The 22,038-nt window shown below is 39.0% G+C and overlaps 1 protein-coding gene across 1 annotated transcript in view; it reads left to right on the plus strand.

The window, feature by feature from the left end:
- NKAIN3 (sodium/potassium transporting ATPase interacting 3) overlaps nt 1-22,038 on the plus strand; it is a 403,169-nt gene that overhangs the window by 346,269 nt on the left and 34,862 nt on the right. The window contains exon 6 of the mRNA XM_064268301.1: nt 8,534-8,594. Within this exon, the coding sequence (XP_064124371.1) occupies nt 8,534-8,594 (61 nt within the window). The remainder of the gene's footprint in view (nt 1-8,533; nt 8,595-22,038) is intronic.

Consider the following 22,038-nt stretch of genomic DNA (forward strand, 5'->3'; position numbering starts at 1 on the left):
TCATCTTACTGTCTGGCTAATGGTGGTGTATATTTCAATTACCTAGCCAAAATTCCTTTCATGCCATCTGTCAAAACAATATCAAGGTCCGTTAGCAAACCTTTAGATCTGACAAACTTTCTGTTGCTATACATTGCTCTGTTCTTTTAAAACTGGGTATTCTCACACTTCATTGGCAGGAAAGTTTTCAGGGAATAGGGAGCAATAGAAGGTTGTCACGATGATTAAGAACCTGACCTTACTTTCTGCCAATCAAAAGACTTGTTATTTGGAAAAGGAGAAATAGATAGCTGTCCTAGTACTCTTCAGCGTATAAAAAATGAGTTTATCAGAAAACACAGTTCCTAAAATATTTTAGAATATTCCATAGCCTTCAAACTATAAGGGATGAACACAAGATAAATGAAACTTAAGTAAGAACATGTTTCTGGAAAAATTTTATCCAAACGAGCTTGCTCTATTTTGTTTTCATAAAAGTACATCTTTGACCATAACAATGATCTAATCAGATTGAAAATACAATACCCCCAGATTTGAAATGATCAAGAAAACTATTGGGAACTTTTTAAAATAATTACATATTTCCTATAGATACATATTTATAGTGTTGTAGCATGAAAAACTCATAGTCTAAATTGAATTAAAATAAAGAGTTTTATTAAAAGTTCAAGAGAGTTTAAACTAGGGGTGTCTGTGGCCTGTAAAAAATGGAGTCACAAAGTCCAGGCACAGCAATTACGAATATATTTTTATAGGGCTGAAACAAAGAACGGGGGTTTCAATATTATGATTGGTTTACAATGACTGAGATCAATCAAAGGCGGGACAAAGCAAAGCAAGACGTTTAATATTATTGATTATATTAATACAACTGGCATACATAGATTGGCTAAAAGATATAATTACAAGACGTGTGTTGAAGAGGGGGGGTCTCATGACCGGTCACAAATAATGGCTTGATGGATACTTACGTCACAAGCAACAGCATGAGGGATACTTTCAGGAAAAGGTTATTAAACATTATTTCTCCCAAAGCATAAGATCTCCTGGGGAGATTTAACACAAAGAGTTTGATAAAATTTAGTTACAGATTTACAGTCTTAGCCTAACCACAAAGTCTTAATAATAAGATTGGTTTCTAAGCAACAGAAACCCTGGTGGCAGAGTGGTTAAGAGCTCAGCGGCTAACCAAAATGTTGGCAGTTTGAATCCACCAGGCGCCGTATAGGGCTCATTGGAAACCCTGTGGAGCAGTTCTACTCCATCCTATAATAGAGTCGCTATGAGTCAGAACCGACCCAATGGTGACAAGTTTTTCTAAGTAACAGGATTTGAATCTGTGTGAGAAGTTACAACTGGGCATTAATTTAGCCCTTTTTTTCTTTTTCACTTAATAAATATTTATTGAGAATGGGCCAGGCTCCATTCTAGGCTTTGGGGATGCAGTATTGTGAGTAAGAACAGTGTGTACACTGCAGGCATTGCAGGCTCTTTATATCTTTCTTTCTTTTTTTCAATTGTGCTTTAGGTAGAAGTTTACAGAGCAAATTAAACAATTAACACACAAATTGTTTTGTGACATTGATTACCAACCCCATGATGTGTCCACACTCTCCCCTTCTCCAACCCTGGGTTCCCCATTTCCATTTGTCCCGTTTTCCTGTCCCTTCCTGTCTTTTCGTCTTTGCTGTTGGGCTGGTGTGCCCATTTAGTCTCCTAAACATGATTGAGCTTTGGGTATTATCGTTTGTTTTATAGGCCTGTCTAATCCTTGGCTGAAGGGTGAATTGTATCCAGGGGCCATAATCTCAGGATTTCTCCGGTCTCAGACACCTCTTTTAATTTCATATCCCATATCAATAGTAAAAGTGTAAAACACTGACTAGTACACATACTGAGTTGGTAAGAGTAGCTTTGGCATTGCCTGAGAAGAATGCATTGATGTATCTCGTGTGGCCTCCCAAAGTTTCTTTGCAAGTTTTTTTTTTTTTTCAGTCAGGATTTTATTATTGTATTTCCTGCATTAAAACTTAAGTAGTTTTCTCAATATTAGTTCTCCATCTGTACTGTGGCCTAAATTGTGCAGTGAACCTGGTAGAATCTAAGATATGAGTTCACAGATATGGCAAGCAGAATAATGGTCCCCAAAGGCGTCCGTGTCCTAATGCCTAGAACCTGTGAACATATTACATTACATGGCAACGTGGAATGAATTAAAGTTGCAGATGAAATTAAGGTTGATAACTAGGGGACTTTAACATGTTGAGATTATCCTGGGTTATCCAAGTGGGTCCGATGTAATTGTTACATTAAAAGTGGAAGAGGGAGGCATAAGAGGGAGAACCAGAGAGACGGCAGCATGAGAGGGAATTAGCTCACTGTTGCTGGCCTTGAAGAAGGAGGAATTGAGCCACAAGCCAATGACCATGGGCATCCTCACAAGGAAACTGACTTTTCCCAGAGTTTTCAGAAGAAACGCAGCTCAGCTGGCACCTTGACTGTAGCTAACTTAAGCTATTTAAGCTTTTGACCTCCAAAACTGTAAGAGAATAAATTTGTGTTATTTTAAGCCTCTAAGTTTGTGGTACTTTGTTAGACTAGCAATAGAAAACTAACAGAAGAATGTTCTTGATTTACACGTACGCACACACACACCCCTAAAGGAGAGCCTACGGAGAAACTAATGAAGTTGTTTGTTGGCAGATGCTTTCCAGTATACGGTTTACTAAGAGAATGATCCACCATTATGAAGCCACCACTATCACTTCCTGACATAGAGAAAAAAATGCAGCAAGCATAGCAAAGGTTTAGTATATTTACCTCATAAGACTTCATACAAATGAATAAAAAACGAAGTCTAATTAATAAACCCCTGGTAGCCTAGTGGTTAAAAGCTACAGCTGCTAACCAAAAGGTCTGCAGCTGGAATCCACCAGGCGCTCCTTGGAAACTCTATGGGGCAGTTCTATTCTGCCGTACAGGGTCGCTATGAGTTGGAATCGACTCGATGGCAATGGGCTGGCTGGCCTGGGAAAAGGATTTCTGAAGATAATTCACAAAACAAAAAAATATTAAAGGCTGATAAAATATGAAAATGGTTCAGACAAAATAAAACCATTGCAACTTAAACTAAGAAGTGACATTTTCTCTATTATATCAAAACCCATTGCCATCAATTCGATTCCGATTCATAGCGACCCTATAGGACAGAGTAGAACTGCCCCATAGGATTTCCAAGGAGTGGCTGTTGAATTCAAACTGCTGACCATTTGGTTAGCAGACCAGCATTTAACCACTGTGCCACCAGGGCTCCTTCTCTATTATATTGGTATATATTTTTAAATAAGAATATTCTATACTACTAAGACTGTGGCAAAGCAAGCATTTTGTCATTCGCGTCTGTGAAAGAAGGTGATACAAACTTTTGAAAAACAATTTAACAATGTATTAAAAAGTGATAAGAATGTTTATGCCACTTCTGGTGTAATAATTCTAGCTCTTAGAGTCAGATAATCCACTATGTATGAAGATAAATATTCATCATGATGTTATTTATAATCTGAAAACAACTTTCAATAATCAAGAATGCTTCAATATATTATGGCATCTTGAAATTACGTGATTTGTGTTGTTGTTGTTGTTGTTAGGTGCCGTCGAGTCGGTTCCGACTCATAGCGACCCTATGCACAACAGAACGAAACACTGCCCGGTCCTGTGCCACCCTTACAATTGTTATGCTTGAGCTCATTGTTGCAGCCACTGTGTCAATCCATCTCGCTGAGGGTCTTCCTCTCTTCCACTGACCCTGTACTCTGCCAAGCACGATGTCCTTCTCCAGGGACTGATCCCTCCTGACAACATGTCCAAAGTATGTAAGACCCAGTCTCGCCATCCTTGCCTCTAAGGAGCATTCTGGCCGCACTTCTTCCAAGACAGATTTGTTCGTTCTTTTGGCAGTCCGTGGTATATTCAATATTCTTCGCCAACGCCACAATTCAGAGGCGTCAACTCTTCTTCGGTCTTCCTTATTCATTGTCCAGCTTTCACATGCATATGATGCGATTGAAAATACCATGGCATGGGTCAGGTGCACCTTAGTCTTCAGGGTGACATCTTTGCTCTTCAACACTTTGAAGAGGTCCTTTGGAGCAGATTTACCCAATGCAATGCGTCTTTTGATTTCTTGACTGCTGCTTCCATGGCTGTTGATTGTGGATCCAAGTAAAATGAAATCCTTGACAACTTCAATCTTTTCTCCGTTTATCATGATGTTGCTCATTGCTCCACTTGTAAGGATTTTTGTCTTCTTTATGTTGAGGTGTAATCCATACTGAAGGCTGTCGTCTTTGATCTTCATTAGTAAGTGCTTCAAGTCCTCTTCACTTTCAGCAAGCAAGGTTGTGTCATCTGCATAACACAGGTTGTTAATGAGTCTTCCTCCAATCCCGATGCCCTGTTCTTCTTCATATAGTCCAGCTTCTAGTATTATTTGCTCAGCATACAGATTGAATAGGTATGGTGAAAGAATACAACCCTGACGCACACCTTTCCTGACTTTAAACCAATCAGTATCCCGTTGTTCTGTCTGAACAACTGCCTCTTGATCTATGTACAGGTTCCTCATGAGCACAATTAAGTGTTCTGGAATTCCCATTCTTCTCAGTGTTATCCATAGTTTATTATGATCCACATAGTCAAATGTCTTTGCATAGTCAATAAAACACAGGTAAACATCCTTCTGGTGTTCTCTGCTTTCAGCCAGGATCCATCTGACATCAGCGATGATATCCCTAGTTCCACATCCTCTTCTGAAACCAGTCTGAATTTCTGGCAGTTTCCTGTGGACATACTGCTGCAGCTGCTTTTGAATGATCTTCAGCAAAATTTTGCTTGCGTGGGATATTAATGATATTGTTCAATAATTTCCACATTCGGTTGGATCACCTTTCTTGGGAATAGGATAAATATGGATCTCTTCCAGTCAGTTGGCCAGGAAGCTGTAGTCATTAATAATTCAGCTTATGGAATCTGGAGCAAAATGGTGGTATGAGCAGCTCCACACTCCCATCACACCACAAAATACACCAAAAAAAAAAAAAGTAGAAACTGTTTATCTGGGAAAATGTCTTAATTTTGCCCTGATTTGAAGGATAGTTTTTTCAAATACAGAATTATTGGTTGATATTTCTTTTCTTTCACCACTTTAAATATATCATCCCACTGCCTTCTGGCCTCCATGATTTCTGAGGACAAATTAATGATTAGCCCTACTAAGGATTTCTTGCTGATTTCAAGATTCTCTTTTTCTTAGGTTTTTAAGAGTTTGATTATAATGTCTTTAATAAAAAAAAAAAAAAATTTTTTTTTTTTTTAAGTGTGGGTCTCTCTTGGCTTATCCCACTTGAAGTTCATTGAGTTTCTTGGATGTATATATTCACGTCTTTCATCAAATTTGGGGAGTTTTCTCCCATTATTTCTTCAAATATTCTTTCTGCCCTTTTCTCTCTTCCCCTTCTGTGGCTCTGTGACCCCTAATGCATATATTAGTCCACTTCATAGTGTCCCACAAATCCCTTAGGCTCTTTTTACTTTCCTTCATTCTTTTTCTTTTTAATTCTCATACTCAATAATTTCAGTTGTCTTTATCTTCAAGTTCACTGATTCCTTCTTCTGCCAGCTGAAATCTACTGTTGAGCTCCTCATGTGAATTTTCCATTGCAGTTATTGTTCTTTTCACTTCTAGCATTTTTGTTTGGTTTCTTTTTTTCTTTTATTTTTAATAGCCTTTTTTTTTTAAGCAGTTTCAGGAAAATTGTGCAGGAAAAAAAGCACTGAGTTCCCACTTACCACTTTCCCCATACACATTCTTTCTCCTATTAGCACCTTGCATTCCTGTGGCACATTTGTTAAAACTGATGAACCAATATTAACACATTATTATTATCTAAAGTCCATAGTTCACTTGATGGTTTACTCTTTATATTGTACAGCCTATAGGTTTTGACAAGTGCTTAATGTCATGTGTTGTTTGGTTTCTTTTTTTAAGTTTTGTCTCTTTACTGATATTCTTGTTTTGTTCCTGTATCATTTTCCTGATTTCCTTTAGTTCCTTGTCCAGTTTTCCTTTAGTTCTCTGAGCATGATTAACTGTTGCTTTAAAGTCTTTGTCCAGTAAGTCCATGGAGATGGTTCTGCCACCTTATCTTGTTCTTTTGAATGGGTCATCTTTTCTGTTTCTTTGTTTGTATGCCTTATTTTTTTTTTTTTTTTTCTGAAACCAGGACACTTGAGCATGGTAACTCTGGAAATCATATTCTTGCTCTTCCCCATGTTTTGCTGAGGGTGTTTTGTTTATTTGCTTTTTTAAAAAATTATTAAAGCCTGAAGCCATCCATTTGTTTAGTGATTTTTTTCCTATTTTTGCAAAGACTGCCTTCCTGGATGTGTGTGCACACTGAAGATTCTGTTTATTATCTTGTGTTTTCCTAGTGTTTTGACAGAGATTTCCTTGAATGCCGGGGGGGAACAAAAAACAATAAAACAAAAACACCTCTCCTAGTCTTTGCAAATTGGCTCTGTACTGGAGCCCTCCTTCAAAGGTCAGCCAGGCTTGCGCTGAGCCTAGGGATCAGCCCAAAGTGAAAGTGTGAGTCTGCTCAGGTAATTTCTGAGTATGAGCGTTGCCCTGGAAATGTGTGTGGCTTTCTCAATTCCCCTGTATACATGGTAGTTTTGAAAACCTTGATTTCCAAAAGAAACTCTCTTCCCAGCCTCTCCTTCTACCTTTCAGGGCCCTATCATATGCCTTAAAGACACTTTCTAGCCGCAGGTGTCTGCAGGTGGCAGCAGCCCTAGTTTCCCTCCCACTGCGCCTCAGGCCTGTGCAAGGTCTGAGACAGGAAGTGTCAAGACAAGTGACTTGCTTCAGTCCTTCAGGTAGCCCCGGAGTAGAAACACACAATGATTTGGGAATATAGTCTGCTGTGCTTTGTCTAGAACCAGAGACCATGTTCTCTCTCTGGGAGTGTAGACACCACTGTTTTAATATGGCCACACTAAGCCAGGGAGAGGTTAGGGTGCAGGTGGGTAGAAAACCAAAGCTTTTCCACCATTTGTATGTCACCTTTTCCTTGATTTATCATTAGCTTAGTTCAGCATTTGTTTCTGGGACCTCTGGTTTCCAGAGTTCTGCTACCACTGATTCTGCCAGTTTCTGTCTGGGTTTTGTTGTTCCTGTTGCTTTTGTGTGGGGCTGGGAGTGTGCAGCTGCATCCACTGCAGTCTTGCTCTCTATTCGGCCCCTCATTTTTCTTTACTTTTTCAAGTGTGAATTGGGTGTGAAGGCCCTGTGTTTCCAAATCACAAGAAATACGTCAAACTTCCCCAGTGGTTCTCTGAAGTACCTTTCCCTGTGGCTTCAGATGACTGAAGGCACCCTAGGTATGGGAGGAGCCTTCAGCCCTGTGGCTAGTCTCTGTATAGGATACGCTTACTCCCTAAGTTCTCAACCCTTCAGGGATTTCTTGGACTTTGTCTGGACAGTGGACTACAAACTCAGGGTCCTAATCTCACGGAGTAGCCAGAAACACCGATATATTAATCTCTACATTGGCGACTTCGGCCTTTGACACTGGGACTATCAGAAAAGTTCATTTTCCAAATATTGTTTTATCATTGGGGTAGGAGGAAGAAACAGGCTTTAACAGTGGAGGAAAAGCCAGAAAACATACTATGACAGCTGTTGAGGTATCTATTTTTCATGCCTGTCAAAGTACTTATTGGAGTAATTTTAGACTAGGGTAGATGCATTGACCATTCATTCTTCAGGAATTGAATTGCCTCCACGTCCATGAAATTGAAATCATCTTCTCAGTATAATAAGTGCAGGGAAAAAAAAAAACCCCGAGAATCTGGAAAGCCTACACTCTGGCACCTGCCTTTATTCTTTGACCACTAGTATCTAAAGTATAAATGGTCTCTCTTATTTTATGACTACATAATGACCTGAAAGTTAATGCATTTTCTTAGCACATAATTAACAAAAATATTTAGTATCTAAAGAGAAATTGCATTTCAAGAGCATTTTAAATAATTAAGTAGTGATTGGTATGTAATTTATAAATAACATGTTTTGATTCCTTTCATAGCTCTTAAACATTAAAATAGTTGTAGAAATAATGAGTTCTTGTACCATTCACTCTGTAAATAGTGAAACTTAAAAAATATATGTTCTGAATAATCTTTGGTGATTTAAAAATACGAGAACTGTAAGTCCCAGTCAAAATCTAAGTGAAATATCTAGAAATTTGTTTTTTTCCCATTCCTGTGTACTTTTTAGAAAGATATGAAAAGTAAGAAAAAGGAAAAGGCTCTTTAACATCACATCTATTACTTAAAAACAAGATTTTTTTTCTGTTATAAATTCACAGAAATTACTGCTATGCGTTCATTATCTTTATGGGATTAGAAAGATTCTTTAATTGTGGACATTTGACATAGATCTTAAATTACATTTTTTTTTCTCCTTTTGCAGTTGATTGGTTTTGTGTATGCCTGTTATGTGATCAGTATCTTCATGGAAGAAGAGGACACCTGTAAGTGCCATTATATCTATCTGTGGAATTATTTTGGATGAGGCTTAGCTTCTAAAACTAATTATTGGAGGGGTATGAAAGCTTTCATATTTGGGATTTAAAATGACTGAACTTAGGATAGCAAAGTTCCAATCAAAAGTTGACATGGTAAAGTGCCCCCAAATGAGAGGGCTCTAAGTATTGGAACTTCAATCCAAATTGTTTGGGAGGAAAAACAGAGGCATGAGAGCCTCAGACTGGTATCATGTCCTGTCTTAGTAACTTCTCACCAGGGACCTAAGCATTATACTGAGTAGAAAGCTGGGGGTCGTTTTATCCATCATCAGTGGTAAGTATGCCAACTGCAAAATTTTGAGGTCTGAATAATGGCAATAATATTAATACAGCAAGACCTTTGTGTATTATACACTATATAAAATGCTACAATAAACTAATAATGATGACCTTCAAGGTGGGATGTAAAAATAATAAAAAAAAAAAAACAGGAGATGCTGAGAAAGAATTAATGGGATGCTAAGAAGCTAAATTGTGTTTTATCAGATCAATAAAATAAAAGACATATATGACCTGAAGTTATGTGGATAGTGATTTAGCAACATGGTTTAACAACTGCTATTTATTGAGCACCTGCTAATGTGTAAGAATTTGGCTTGAAACAGCTCCATTATAAGTTCATAGAGTACCAAAGAAATTTTAATTTATTTTTTAGAAAAATAAATAAATAAAACACACCCACACACTCAACAAAACTGGAGATTTAGTTATAGTATTGCAGTTACTGTCAGAATTGTAAAATTGACTCTAACAAAATGAGGGTAAGTGTCTAGCTAGCCATTACAACTGCTTTCTAGAGCACATCTCCGACGGGATCCGATGAATGCTTCCCACCAAATATATGCAGTACACAACATTTGAACTGGAATGCAGTTCACAGTGGGGTCTCATCTCAATTTATTTGACAAAATGGAAGATACATCTGGGATCCAAGGTAAAGGGAGTTTCCCTGGGGTGTGGCCTGCACCACCTTTTATCTCTCAAGAGATAAAAGAAAAAGGAATCAAGCAGAGAGTTGGGGACCTCATACCACCAAGAATGCAGCACCAGGAGCAGAGCATGTCCTTTGGGCCGGGGTCCCTGTACCTGAGAAGCTCCTCAACCATGGGAAGACAAGGACCTTCCTCCAGAGCCAACAGAGAGGGAAAGCCTTCCCCTGGAGCTGATGCCCTGAATTTGGACTTTTAACCAATAGACTGTGAGAAAATAAATTTCTCTTTGTTAAAGCCATCCACTTGTGGTATTTCTGTTATGGCAGCACTAGATCACTAAGAGGTTAGCTTCAAAACTGGTTTTATGAGCTCCACCAGTAATTCCACAATCTAACAGAAAGTCAGCAGCATGCTTTCTACTCACAGCTAAAACAGGCTGAATCACAAAACACAACTGGTAGGGCATAAACAATTTTACCTGGAATTGGAACCTGACAGAAATTTTTGGATCTTGGTCTAAATAAATACTTCAAAAAATTGATACATTGATTAAATGCCAGTTGAATCCCTTATAAAGTGCTTTTAAGGGTACCAAAAAATCCCCTTTTGTCCTTTTCTGTTTCATTTCCTCCTCATTTAACTGGTTGGAGGCTCTCAGTAGATGCCAGTACTAAAGTAGATGCCTACTTATTGTGTGAGGAAAGGTTGATTCATCAGTAGTCTGTTATCTAATAGAATAAAGGACTTTTTCTTGAGGCTTATGATTTTAAACAAAACTGGTAAATGCAAAATGACATGCAAAATAACAGGGTTCCTCAAATTTAGGTAAGCGTCTTTAGACCTTCCATCAGCATTCTTTTGGAGTAATACAGCCAGCGTATGTGGATTGTATTGCTACTGGCAGATACTGTAGTTCCATTGACTTTGGTGTCTAATTAAGTTTCTCTACAGAAATCTCTGAATCAGCTATTCTAATGGCCACCAAGTTGGCACTAAAGCACTGCTAGGTTTCACTAAAGCTCCCTATTCTATGTTGGTTTAATTCTATTGCTTGTGACTAGGTTCATGCATTATGCTACTGAGAGACAGCTGAATATAATAGTTGTGTAGCCATCAATTCAAATAATTTTTACAGTTGAGAAGAGCATTAGGTGCTCAAACGAAGTAAATATGCCCAAGACCAACAGGATATGTTAATCTGCTCGAAGAGAGTTGACAGTGAAAAGCAATCAGAAACCTTTTAGTCTGGTAGTTCTCATGCTGGAGTAATTTTACACTTTTTTATCAAAAGAAGTAGATATCAAAAGTGCAGTTATAATTAGATTGTCCCAGAGTCTTCACAAGGCAGAGATGAGCAAGAATAAATGTCTGAAGCCAATTGCAATGATCTCACAGGCCAGCACAATTCGTGCCAACACTTAGCTCGTAGGTGCAATAATGAATTGCCCTTTGGGTATAACATTACTAACCCACCGTCAGAAGACATGTCCTTTGCATTGTTTTCCAATATTTAAACATAAAACAACACTGGCAGCTTTCCGATTCGTGTAAGTATACCCTGGGATGCTGATTCTGAAAGGTAACTGCAAATATAATGAAATGTCACAGTATTTTGGCAGACAATATATCATTTATCATTTTGACTCCTATTCTAACTAGTGAAAATCTCTGCATTATTCAAAATGCAGAGCTAAGCCTTGTTCTGAAATCTGTTAGCCTGCTTAAAAATTAATAACAAGTACCCGCTCTCCTCCTCTGAGCTCCTTAAGTGGTTCTAGGAGACCCACATTTCAGCTGATGGACACCTCCAAAGAGTAATAAATGCTGGAGGAAATATTTACTTCCAGACCCATCTTCTTAGTTACTTCTCAGCCTCTTTTGCTATTTCTCATAAAGACTAGGATTGCAAGTCAAAGACGATGAAAGGCGGGGCAATGCCTTATAGCATTTATTCTAATGAAAAAGTCTATTTCTATCTCATCTTTTCATTTTTTTTATTTCTTTTTTTATGTATTTATCAATGTCTATGAAAACTTTTGTGAGGCTGGGATATTTGGAATCTGTAGTCATAAACACCTGTCAGCATCTCATTGGTGAGTCCTCTATCACTGAAAATGAATTTGGGGGCTTGTTAATATCTTGTTAGACTTACTAAAAAGAATGTTTTTAATTCAGGGAGTTGTTCGGGTGAGGCAAAATATGCTGAAAAATATTATTAACTTATATAAATATTGCCAAACTCTTTGTTGCTAGCACTACCCCTGATATTAGGTTGAAAATTGCAGAAGCGACATCTATTTGGGCTCACAAAGACCAGGGTGGGTTGTACACATTGAATGATGGGAGAAAAGTATGTTGGAAATCCTAACAGTAAGTTTAAAAACTAAATGAACCCCTCAGATGTGGGTTGAATATTATATATTGAAAAGCTCAAAATGGCTCTTTATGCAAGTGGCGCAGTGGTTAAGAGCTCAGCTGCCCACCAAAAGGTTGGCCAGTTTGAACCCACCAGTTGCTCCGTTGGAGAAAGATGTGGCAGTCTGCTTATGTAAAGATTTACAGCCTTAGAAGCCCTATGGGGCAGTTCTACTCTGTCCTATAGTGTTGCTATGAGTCAGAATTGACTAGATGGCAATGGGTTTTTGGGTTTAGTATAATCTTTGGGGACTTTTCACTGGAAAGAGAAGCATGACTATTGGAAAACCATTACATATCTATACTGTTCTTGAGGGTTCCTGCTGGCTGCTATTCATGTATTTGTCTGTTTGTGTGCCCATGAATTCCTTTTAGGAGGATAAGCTGATATTATGTGGATTGGAAATAAAAATATCCTCTATCTTCTCAGCTTCAGTGGAGGCTTGCGTGTTAGTGTGATGCTGAACAGGTATCAGGAGAGCTTCCAGACTATGATTAGGAAGATGGGGTGGTCTACTTCTGAAAAACCAGCCAATGAAAGCCCAGTGGATCACAATGATCTGATCCACAAAGAATCATGGGGATGGTGTAGGACCAGGCAGCATTTTCTTCTGTTGAGCATGGGCTTGCCATGAGTCAGGGCCCACTGGATGGCAGCTAACAACAACACCTTCTCTTAAAATTTACTACAGAAGCTATTGGAAGAGAAATTGGCCCATTTGAATTCTAATTCCAGATTTCCCTTCATCACTTTGTAATGTATGGAGAGCCTTAGAGAAGTAAACTGATCAAAAGGTCAGGCACAAGGGAAACAGTCAAAGCAGCAAAGGCTTGAATGACGCTCGGACAGAAAACTGTTCATTGTCTTCTGACCCTTGCAGTATATGTAGATTTGTGAGTGGAGGGGACAGAAGAATTTTGTGATGGTCAAAGACAAAGAAATGCATGATACCCAGGGGGTCACAGGTAACATATCAAAGGATAGCAATATTTGTCCAAGAAGACATTAAGGAATCCCTGGGTGGTGTAAATGGTTAAGCGCTTGACTACTAGATGAAAGGTTGTCAGGACTAACCCACCCAGAGGCATCTTGGAAAATAGTCCTGGCAATCTGCTTCCAAAAGGTCACAGCCATTGAAATCCCTATGGAGCAAAATTCTACTCTGCACGCCTGAGGTCACTATGAGTCAGAATTGACTCCACTGCATCTAACAACAACAAGCCCTTAAGTATCTACTAGTTGTTAGAGAGCATAAATTTTTGTCAGTGACAATCAAGTTAGTTATGGAGCTCTGATGTCACAATGGTTAAGCGCTAGGCTACTAACCGAAAGATCAGCAGTTTGAACACACCAGCCTCTCTGTGGGAGAAAAGACCTGGTGATCTGTTCCCATAAAGATTTCAGCCTAGGAAGCTCTGTGGGGCAGTTCTACTCTGTCCTACAGGGTTGCTATGAATCGGAACAGACTACATAGCACACAACAACAACTACGGGGTCAGATAATCCAATAAACAAGGTGAGAACGGGCTTACCTGTGCTTATTCACTAATCTGTAGTGAACAGCTTCGCATTTTTTCGCCACATCAAAGTTTCTGCTTCTAGGTATGGCTGGCATCTGTCTTTTTCTCCCAGTCCCTCAGCACCTTGCCACAGAATCAAAGCCTCTTCGCGTTTATAATCCCTGATAGGGACAGATGATTTGTAAGCAAGGTAAGCACAGGCTTACTTGTGTTTACTTACTAATCAGTAGTGAACAATTTCACATGAGTTTAACTTTGATGTGGCTGGTAAAACCCATGTGAAATTGTTCACTAAAAAAAAAAGCACAAGTAAGCCCTACTTCCCTTGCTTATTGGGTATTCTGGGTCGTTATGAGTCAGAATTGACTCCATGGCAGTGGATTTGGTGTGCTTTTGTTTTGGCCCCTGCAACAACAACATCGAATTAGTTGCATGTAACTATCCTGAAGGCTGATTTCTCCATCAGCCTCACCAAAATTTAGATTTAGAACCTAAAGCATTTCCCCTAATGTGCTGAGATGGCTCTCAGCCAAATAGCCACAAAATAACTAGCTAATCCTTGTACAAGAACAAAAATTCTATCCACCCTAGTGTTACCAGAACTTCGCAAGTTAGAGCCGCCTGCCGCAAACAGACAATTCTTGAGACACGGGTGAGGTGGGTAGCAAGAGCTTTATTAATAATATATCGATATATAGAGACAGAGGGGAATGATCTCCTCCTAAATCTGTCTGTCTCAAGAAACTGGAGGCCAGCTGGGGTTTTATAGCGAAAAGGGGACTTGCGTTTTAGAAACTTGTGGAATGTCCATTTTCTTTCTGTGTGGTTTCATTGGTCACGTCTCATACATGTTGATCTTTTTCTGCCGTTATCCCATCAGCCCAGGGAATGACTGGCGCCATCCTGATAAGCATCGTCCTGTTTGACAGGCTTAGAATGATATCACTTGTTTTTCCGTGGTCCTAGGGGAAACCTTGGTTAACTTTTAAGTTTTAAAGGAGCTAACAGCAAAATCACACTTGGAGACAGATAGGCTAGGAAAGGGGGAAAAAATGGTGCAGGTACTGTTCAAGATATGGCTGAGCAGCCTGTTGCACTAGGATACAAGGACCTGGTTCATTATATGAAATGTCAGTGAATATTTGTTATACAAAATATGTCATATGGAAAATGCCCCTAAGTCTTTATATTCTCTCTCATATCTCTCTTCTCTCTCCTTATGAAAATGCAAATTTCCCACTTCCTGCACTTTAGGGAAAAAAAAAAAAACTGGTTAATTCACAGTAAGTTATAAATGGTTTGTGTACTTATATTCCCTTACATTTCATTGGCGATAAGTGTGGCCTGTCTTAACCAAAAACTGACCCCTATAGACAGAGAATATGAATGCTACAGAGGCGGTTTTAATTTTCTGTTTCCACAAGAAAAACTGGATGTTAAAAGTTATATAAATGAAGGCGATCCTAACTCTGCCAATAGCTAGCTCTGTGACCTTTATCAGATCACATCATCTCCCTGGGCCTCATTTCCTCATCCATACCATAAAGAGTGGGGATCTCAAAGGTGCTGACAGCTCTAACACTACAGTCCTATGCATGGAGCTCACAGCTGGAGGCCATTTCAAGGTGCAACTGGAGCATCACATTTTCTTCTTCATTGATTTATAAAAGGTCAGCATCCATAGCTGTTTCAAAACGTCTTGATCTCTCTGTGCCAGATTAATCCTCATCGGAGTAGGACCCTCAACCCTACAAGAACCTTCTACCCTGATCCCTGACCACTCTCCACCTGAGCTACTTTAGGTCAGATTGGCATGCCCACATTCTTACCTTTCACAAACAGCCCCAAGCTATCCTTGGAGAGAAAGTTATGGAGTACCTACCATCCAGGTGGTATAGAATGGAAGATGAGATGTTTGGGATCCAGATGGAACTAAGGACAATGAAAAAAGAAGGCGGAGGAAGAATTGATGCAAATTGTGGTGTTGGCAAAGAGTATTGAACGTATCATGGACTTCCAGAAGAACAAACAAATCAGTCTTAGAAGAAATACAAACAGAATGAAACTTAAAAGCCAGGATGGCAAGACTTCAGCTCACTTGCTTTCAAAAAATCATCAGGAAAGACCAATCTCTAGAAATGGATATCATGTCTGGAAAAGGAGAGGGTCAGCGAAAACAAGGGAAATCCTCACTGAGATGGATGACACAATAGCCAAAACAATGGGTACAAACAAGCCAAAGATCATGAAGATGGCACAGAACCAGGTTCCGTTACACATAAGGTCACTGTGAGTCAAAGCCAACTCCACAGTAACTAACATCAACAACAGAGTAAAAATGAAAGCAGTTCATACCCTCATGACCCCCCTGAATGCACAGTAAGTAGAATTGGCTGTAGAGATTTCATGAGGATCCTGTCCAATGGTGTATTCTAGGTTGCTAGTGCTAACATTTGGTAGCCCAGGGGGAAGAGCAGCTGACAGTGTTCTGACAGGGACCCCTGTGTTACCATTTCAATTCTAAATCAATACCCTAATTCCAACTCCACACCCCACCCGGTTACTCATTCCCCTGCTCTGGTTCTGCCAGGCCCCTGCAGTCTACATTGATCCCTTCTTCGCCTGGTGACGCTGGAGAGAAGCACGAACCTACATCCACTGGCCCTAATGCAGCTTTCCAGTGTCCTGGGTGGGCTAGCAACCAGCTCCGAGGCCTCCCATTTGTTCCTACTCAGGTGACCCTCAGCTGTCTTTAAAACTGCAGTGTTGGAGCTGTCAGTGCCTTGGAAATCGTCAAGTCCTCAGCCCTTGTTTTAGAGATGAGGAAATGAGGCCTGGGGGGGTAATGTGGTTCTGGCACCATTCACCTCCTCACCCCTCACCCTCAGCAGTTAGACTCCACCATGAAGAACATAAACGCCAGCAGGCAGGAATCCACGAGTTCTCAGGCTGTCTCCCATCTGGATGTATCCATTCTTATCCATTATCATCTTCTTCCTTGTGTAGAGAAAGAGCCCTTCATTCTGTCCTATACTTTGGGGTCTATCCCCCCTACATATTCAAACACCTTGATCCATTAATTATTCCCTTTCGAGAATGTAGCCTTGAGCATTATGCTCTTTTATTTAAAAACTATTTATAGGGGATCAAAGTGACAAACTATAGCAACTCGAAAGACTAGATAGGAACCTTAAGGAGCATTGAGTTTATGTCAATGTGAGAGGAACAATTCAGACAAGGAGGGTGAGAATGGTTGCACAACTCAAGGAATGTAATCAATGACCCTGAATGGTACATGTACAAACTGTTGAACGATGTATGTTTTGCTGTGTATATTCTCAACAACAAAAAATGCATTATTAAAAATAAATAAAAACAGTAACATATTGGTGGGTAAGATAATAGATAAAATACTTTCTTCTTTGTACTCTTCTGTATTTCAACAATTTTCAAATGTGTACTCAATACTTTTATGATAAGAACAAAAAATGCTATAATAACTTCCAACCTTATACTTTGGACTTTCTTTACTCAGTGATAGATCGTGTCATCAAGTAAATAGATGGTTACTGTGGTTGTAATAAAGCTGCTACTTCTTTTCAAGTAACCACATGTTATGGATTAAATTCTGTCCCCCCAAAATGTGTGTCAACTTGGGTAGGCCATGATTCCCAGTATTGTGTGGTTGTCCACCATTTTGTGATCTGATATAATTTTCCTATGTGTTGTAAATCCTAATCTCTGCCTGTGGTTAATGAGGTAAGATTAAAAAAGAAAATTTTTTTTTTGTTGTTAATGAGGTAAGATTAGGTTATGTTAAAGAGGATCAGAGTGGGATGCAGCAGCCTTACTCAGATCACAGCCCTGATTGGTATAAGGGGAGTTTTCCCGGGGTATGGCCTATATCACCTTTTATCTTACTAGAGATAAAAGGAGAGACAGGCAAGCAGAGAGGAGAGACTTCAAGCCACCAAGAAAGAAGCACTGCTAGTGGAGCACGTCCTTTGGACCTGGGGTCCCTGTGCTGAGAAGCTCCTAAGACCAGGGGAAGATTGATGGCAAGGACTTTACCCAGAGCTAACAGAGAGAGAGAAAAAGTCTTCCCCTAGAGCTGGCACCCTGAATTCCAGTTTCTAGCCTCCTAAACTGTGAGAAAATAAATTTCTGTTTGTTAAAGCCACCCACTTGTGGTGTTTCTGTTATAGTAGCACTAGATAACTAAGACTTATAGATTTAATGAATACTTAATGATGAAGATGAAGCTAATTCATTCATTATAATTTTGTAGTTTTTATGTTGAGACTATTAAGACAACCTAATTAAGATAACCCAGTGCCTGCAACTGCGTTAAGGAATATGGTGCTACGTATATAAATATTTGTCAATTTGCTGCACTGGTGATTTTGATATACCACAGGAAAAACAAACATGAACTTCAAACATTCTTTTTTTTTCTATAATGCAGAAACCAGGCTCCTTTCCATCGAAGTGTGTTTTTGAGGCTGCCACTCATTTAGGTATTGACCCTAGCTTGCATGTTGCAGCACAGCAACAAAATTACTAACCCATGGTGTCTTAGTCATCTAGCGCTGCTATAACAGAAATACCACAAGTGGGCGGCTTTAACAAACAGAAATCTATTCTCTCACAGTTTAGGAAGCTAGAAGTCCAAAGTCAGAGCACCAGCTCTAGGGGAAAGCTTTCTCTCTGTGTTAGCTCTGAAGGAGGGTCCTTGCCTCTTTGAACTTCTGCTCCAGGGCGATCTTCATGTGGCTTGATATCTCTCTTCCCCTATCTCTGTTCTTTTACTTGCTTGTTTAATCTCTTTTATATCTCAAGAGAGATTGACTTAAAACATACCCTACACTAATCCTGTCTCATTAACATAACAAAGACAACCCATTTCCAAATGGGATTATAACCAAAGGCATAGAGGTTAAGATTTACAACACGTATTTTGAAGGGACACAATTCAATCCATAACAGGGCCCATGGTGTTGCCTTCTACATACAAGCAAGTCAAGGAAAAGACTATACTGGCTTATATTTATATCAAAAGTATCTGGAAGAGTGCATACTGAACTGTTAATAATAGTTACCTCTTAGGAATTATACTGATATAGGGAAACACACGACAGGGAAGAAATCAGGGACTTTTTGTGGGTTAGAAATCTATTTTTTTAAAAGTAACTTTTATACTGTTGGAAGTATACAAAACTTTGTACTTAAAATTATTTATAATGTGCATGCATTATGGTAAAATAATAAAAAAAACTAACAAAAAAGTAACAGATTATTCCCTCTCTCTTCCCTTCTGCCTCTCTTTCCTGCCTCTTTCTCTCATCTTTCTCTTATCTCTCTCTCCCTCATATCTCTCTCTCTCATCTCTCTTGTCTCCTCTCTCTCATATCTCTCATGTCTCCCATCTCTCTCTCTCTGTATTATCTCTTTGTCTTCTCTCTCTCTGTCTCTCTCTGTGTTTCTCTCCCTCTCTCTCTAGTTCTATCTCTATCTCTCTCTCACATCTCTCAGTCCTCACTTCTTCCTCCCATTGGCTCCTTTTCCTCAGCATATAAACAAAGTCACCTGAAAAAAAAAGAAAGAAAATACCTTTGACTCCCATCCTGGTATGCATTTAACCTCCCTGTCTGTCATGTTTCTCCCCTTCACGTGCAAACTTTTCTATAAGGAGTCGAGACTCAAAGTGTTCATTTCTCACCTCCCGTTCCTTTGGCAGTGCCAGGCCTCTTTCTTGTACCCTCATGGAAAATACTTTCTCAGAGGCCAGCAATGACCTTCTAATTGTCAGGTCCACTTAGACCTTATCAAGCCTCATTTTAATTGATGGCTTTAGTCACTGTTGACTACTCCCTCCTTAAAAACTTCCTATTCTTGCTTTCCAGGCAATCACATCTCCTGAATGGCAGTTATTTTACCAATTGAAAATTATTTCTTAGCTAATAGAGGAATTTGGCAAAGTTGCAGGGTACAAGGTCAACAAACAAAAATCAGTTGGATTTCTATACACCAGCAATGAGAAATGTGAAAGGGAAATTAGGGACACAATTCCATTTACAATAGCATCTAAGAGAATAAAATATCTAGGAATAAATTTTAATCAGGGATGTGAAGGACTTGTACAATGAAAACTATAAAACACTGCTGAAAGAGATTGAAGAAGATTTAAATAAATAGAAAAATGTTCCATGTTCATGGATTGGAAGACTTAATATTGTTAAGATGTCAGTGCTACCCAAAGTGATCTATAGATTCAACACAACCCTGATCAAAATTCCAACAGCCTTCTTTACAGAAATAGAAAAACAAATCCTCAACTTTATATGAAATGGCAAGAAGCTCCAAATAGCTAAAACAATGTTGAAAGAGAAGAACAAAGTAGGAGGACTTATATTTCCTGATTTTAAAATATACTATACAACTACAATAATCAAAACAGCCTATTACTGATCTAACAATAAACACATAGATCAATGGAATAGAACTGAGAGATCAGAAAGAAACTCACACATCCATAGTCAACTGATTTTTGACAAGGGTGCTAAGTCCATTTTATGGGGAAAGAAGAGTCTCATCAATAAATGATGCTGGGAAAATTGAATTTCCACATGCAGAAAAATGAAACAGTACCCATGCCTCACACCATACACACGCACGAAAAAAAAAAAATCAAAATGGAATAAGGGCATAAATGTGAAAATTAAAACCATAAAATTCTTAGAACAAGAAGCAGGGGCAATGCTATCAGGCCTAGCTTTCAACAACAAATTATGTAACAACAAAAGCACAAACAACAAGAGATAAAATAAATAAATGGGACCTCATAAAAATTAAAAACTTTAGTTTATCAAAAGCCTTTACGAAAAAAGTGAAAAGCTACTGGCTGGGAGAATATCTTCGGAAACCATGTATCTGACAAGACTCTAATAACAAAAATATACAGAAAATTTTGAACTTTGACGACTTAATAACAGAAAGACAAATAACCCAATCATAAAATTGGCAAAGGATTTGAATAGACATTTCACCAAAGAGGACATTCAAATGGCCACCAAACACAGGAAAAGATGTTAATTTCATTAGCCATCGGAAAGATGTAAATCAAAACCACCATGAGATACCATTTCATTCCCACTAGGATGACTAATATTGAAAAAAAAACAGAAAATAAGAAATGTTGGCGAGGACATAGGGAAATTGGAAACATTACCCATTGTTGGTGGGAAGGCAAAGCCATTGTGGAAAATAGTGTAACGGTTCCTCAAAAAAAGATAAAATAGAGCTACCATAGCTAAAAAAAACTCATTGCTGTCGAGTTGATTCTGACTCATAGCGACCATATGATCCAGCAATTCCACTCCTGGGTATATATTCAAAATTCTTGAGAGCAGAGATTCAAAAAGAGACTTGTACACCAATGTTCATTGCAGCACAATAACCAAAATGTTGAAACAACCTACATGTCCATCAACAGATGAATGGATAAACAAAATGTGGTACATACATACAATGGAATACTACTCAGTCAGTGGGAGAAATGAAGTCTTGATACATGCTACAGTGTGGATGAAGCTTGAAGACATTAGGCTGACTGAAATAAACCAATCGCAAAAGGACAAATATTATATGACCTCACTTACATAAAAAGACAAGAAAAGGCAAATATCTAGAAACCAACGTTTATTAGTGGTTACCAGAGAGGTGGGAGGGAGGGGGAAAGGGGGAAAGGGGGTAACAGTGATGAAAAATCATATTGATTGAGGGTAGGGTTGTACAGCCGATTACTGTAATTGCTTCAATAAGTTGTATATCTACAAAAAGTTGAATTGGCTAAAGTGGAGCAGTTCTACTCTGTCCTACAGGGTCACTATGAGTTGGAATCGACTTGACAGCAGTGGGTTTAGTTTTGGTTTTTCTGGGTTGTATCATGTACAAGGAAATTAATTGTCATTTACACCTTAACTGGCCTTTCAGTTTTGTCCACATTTTTTCCTCTAAAAAGAAAACAGCAATTTTCCCTAGGTTTTAAAATTTTACCGTTAGTTCCATTCCCTTGCTAAGATAATTTGAAAAGCTTTGATACTTTCTCTCCCTCTTTCGCTCTCTTTGTTTATGATTGTAAGGAGAACAGAAAGTCTAGATCAGTTAATGGTGTATCCCAAGGATAGCTGTCTTTGCCATAGTTTGATCAACCAAAAAGCTTCTAAAGTAATGTTTCCCAACCATTATTCATTTAATACCACCTCCACAAATTTTGTAATAGCTCTGTGGAAGCTTGTGTCAGAGACTGGCCGGCTGTTCACTAAACTCACTTGTTTGTCCCTCTCCTGGGCACATTCTTAGATTGCAGTCCCCAGCTTCTGAGAAACTAGGTGTCCCCCGAGATTGAAAGTGAGTAGAAGGATGTGCCCACACCGAGGCCTGGCCCTAAATAACCTCCACATGTGACCCTCCATGCTCCTAAAATGGCGGTGCCGCTGTGTAGAAGGAGCTTGCATCACTCA

This window comes from Loxodonta africana, chromosome 14, assembly GCF_030014295.1.
Source record: "Loxodonta africana isolate mLoxAfr1 chromosome 14, mLoxAfr1.hap2, whole genome shotgun sequence".
NCBI lineage: Eukaryota > Metazoa > Chordata > Mammalia > Proboscidea > Elephantidae > Loxodonta > Loxodonta africana.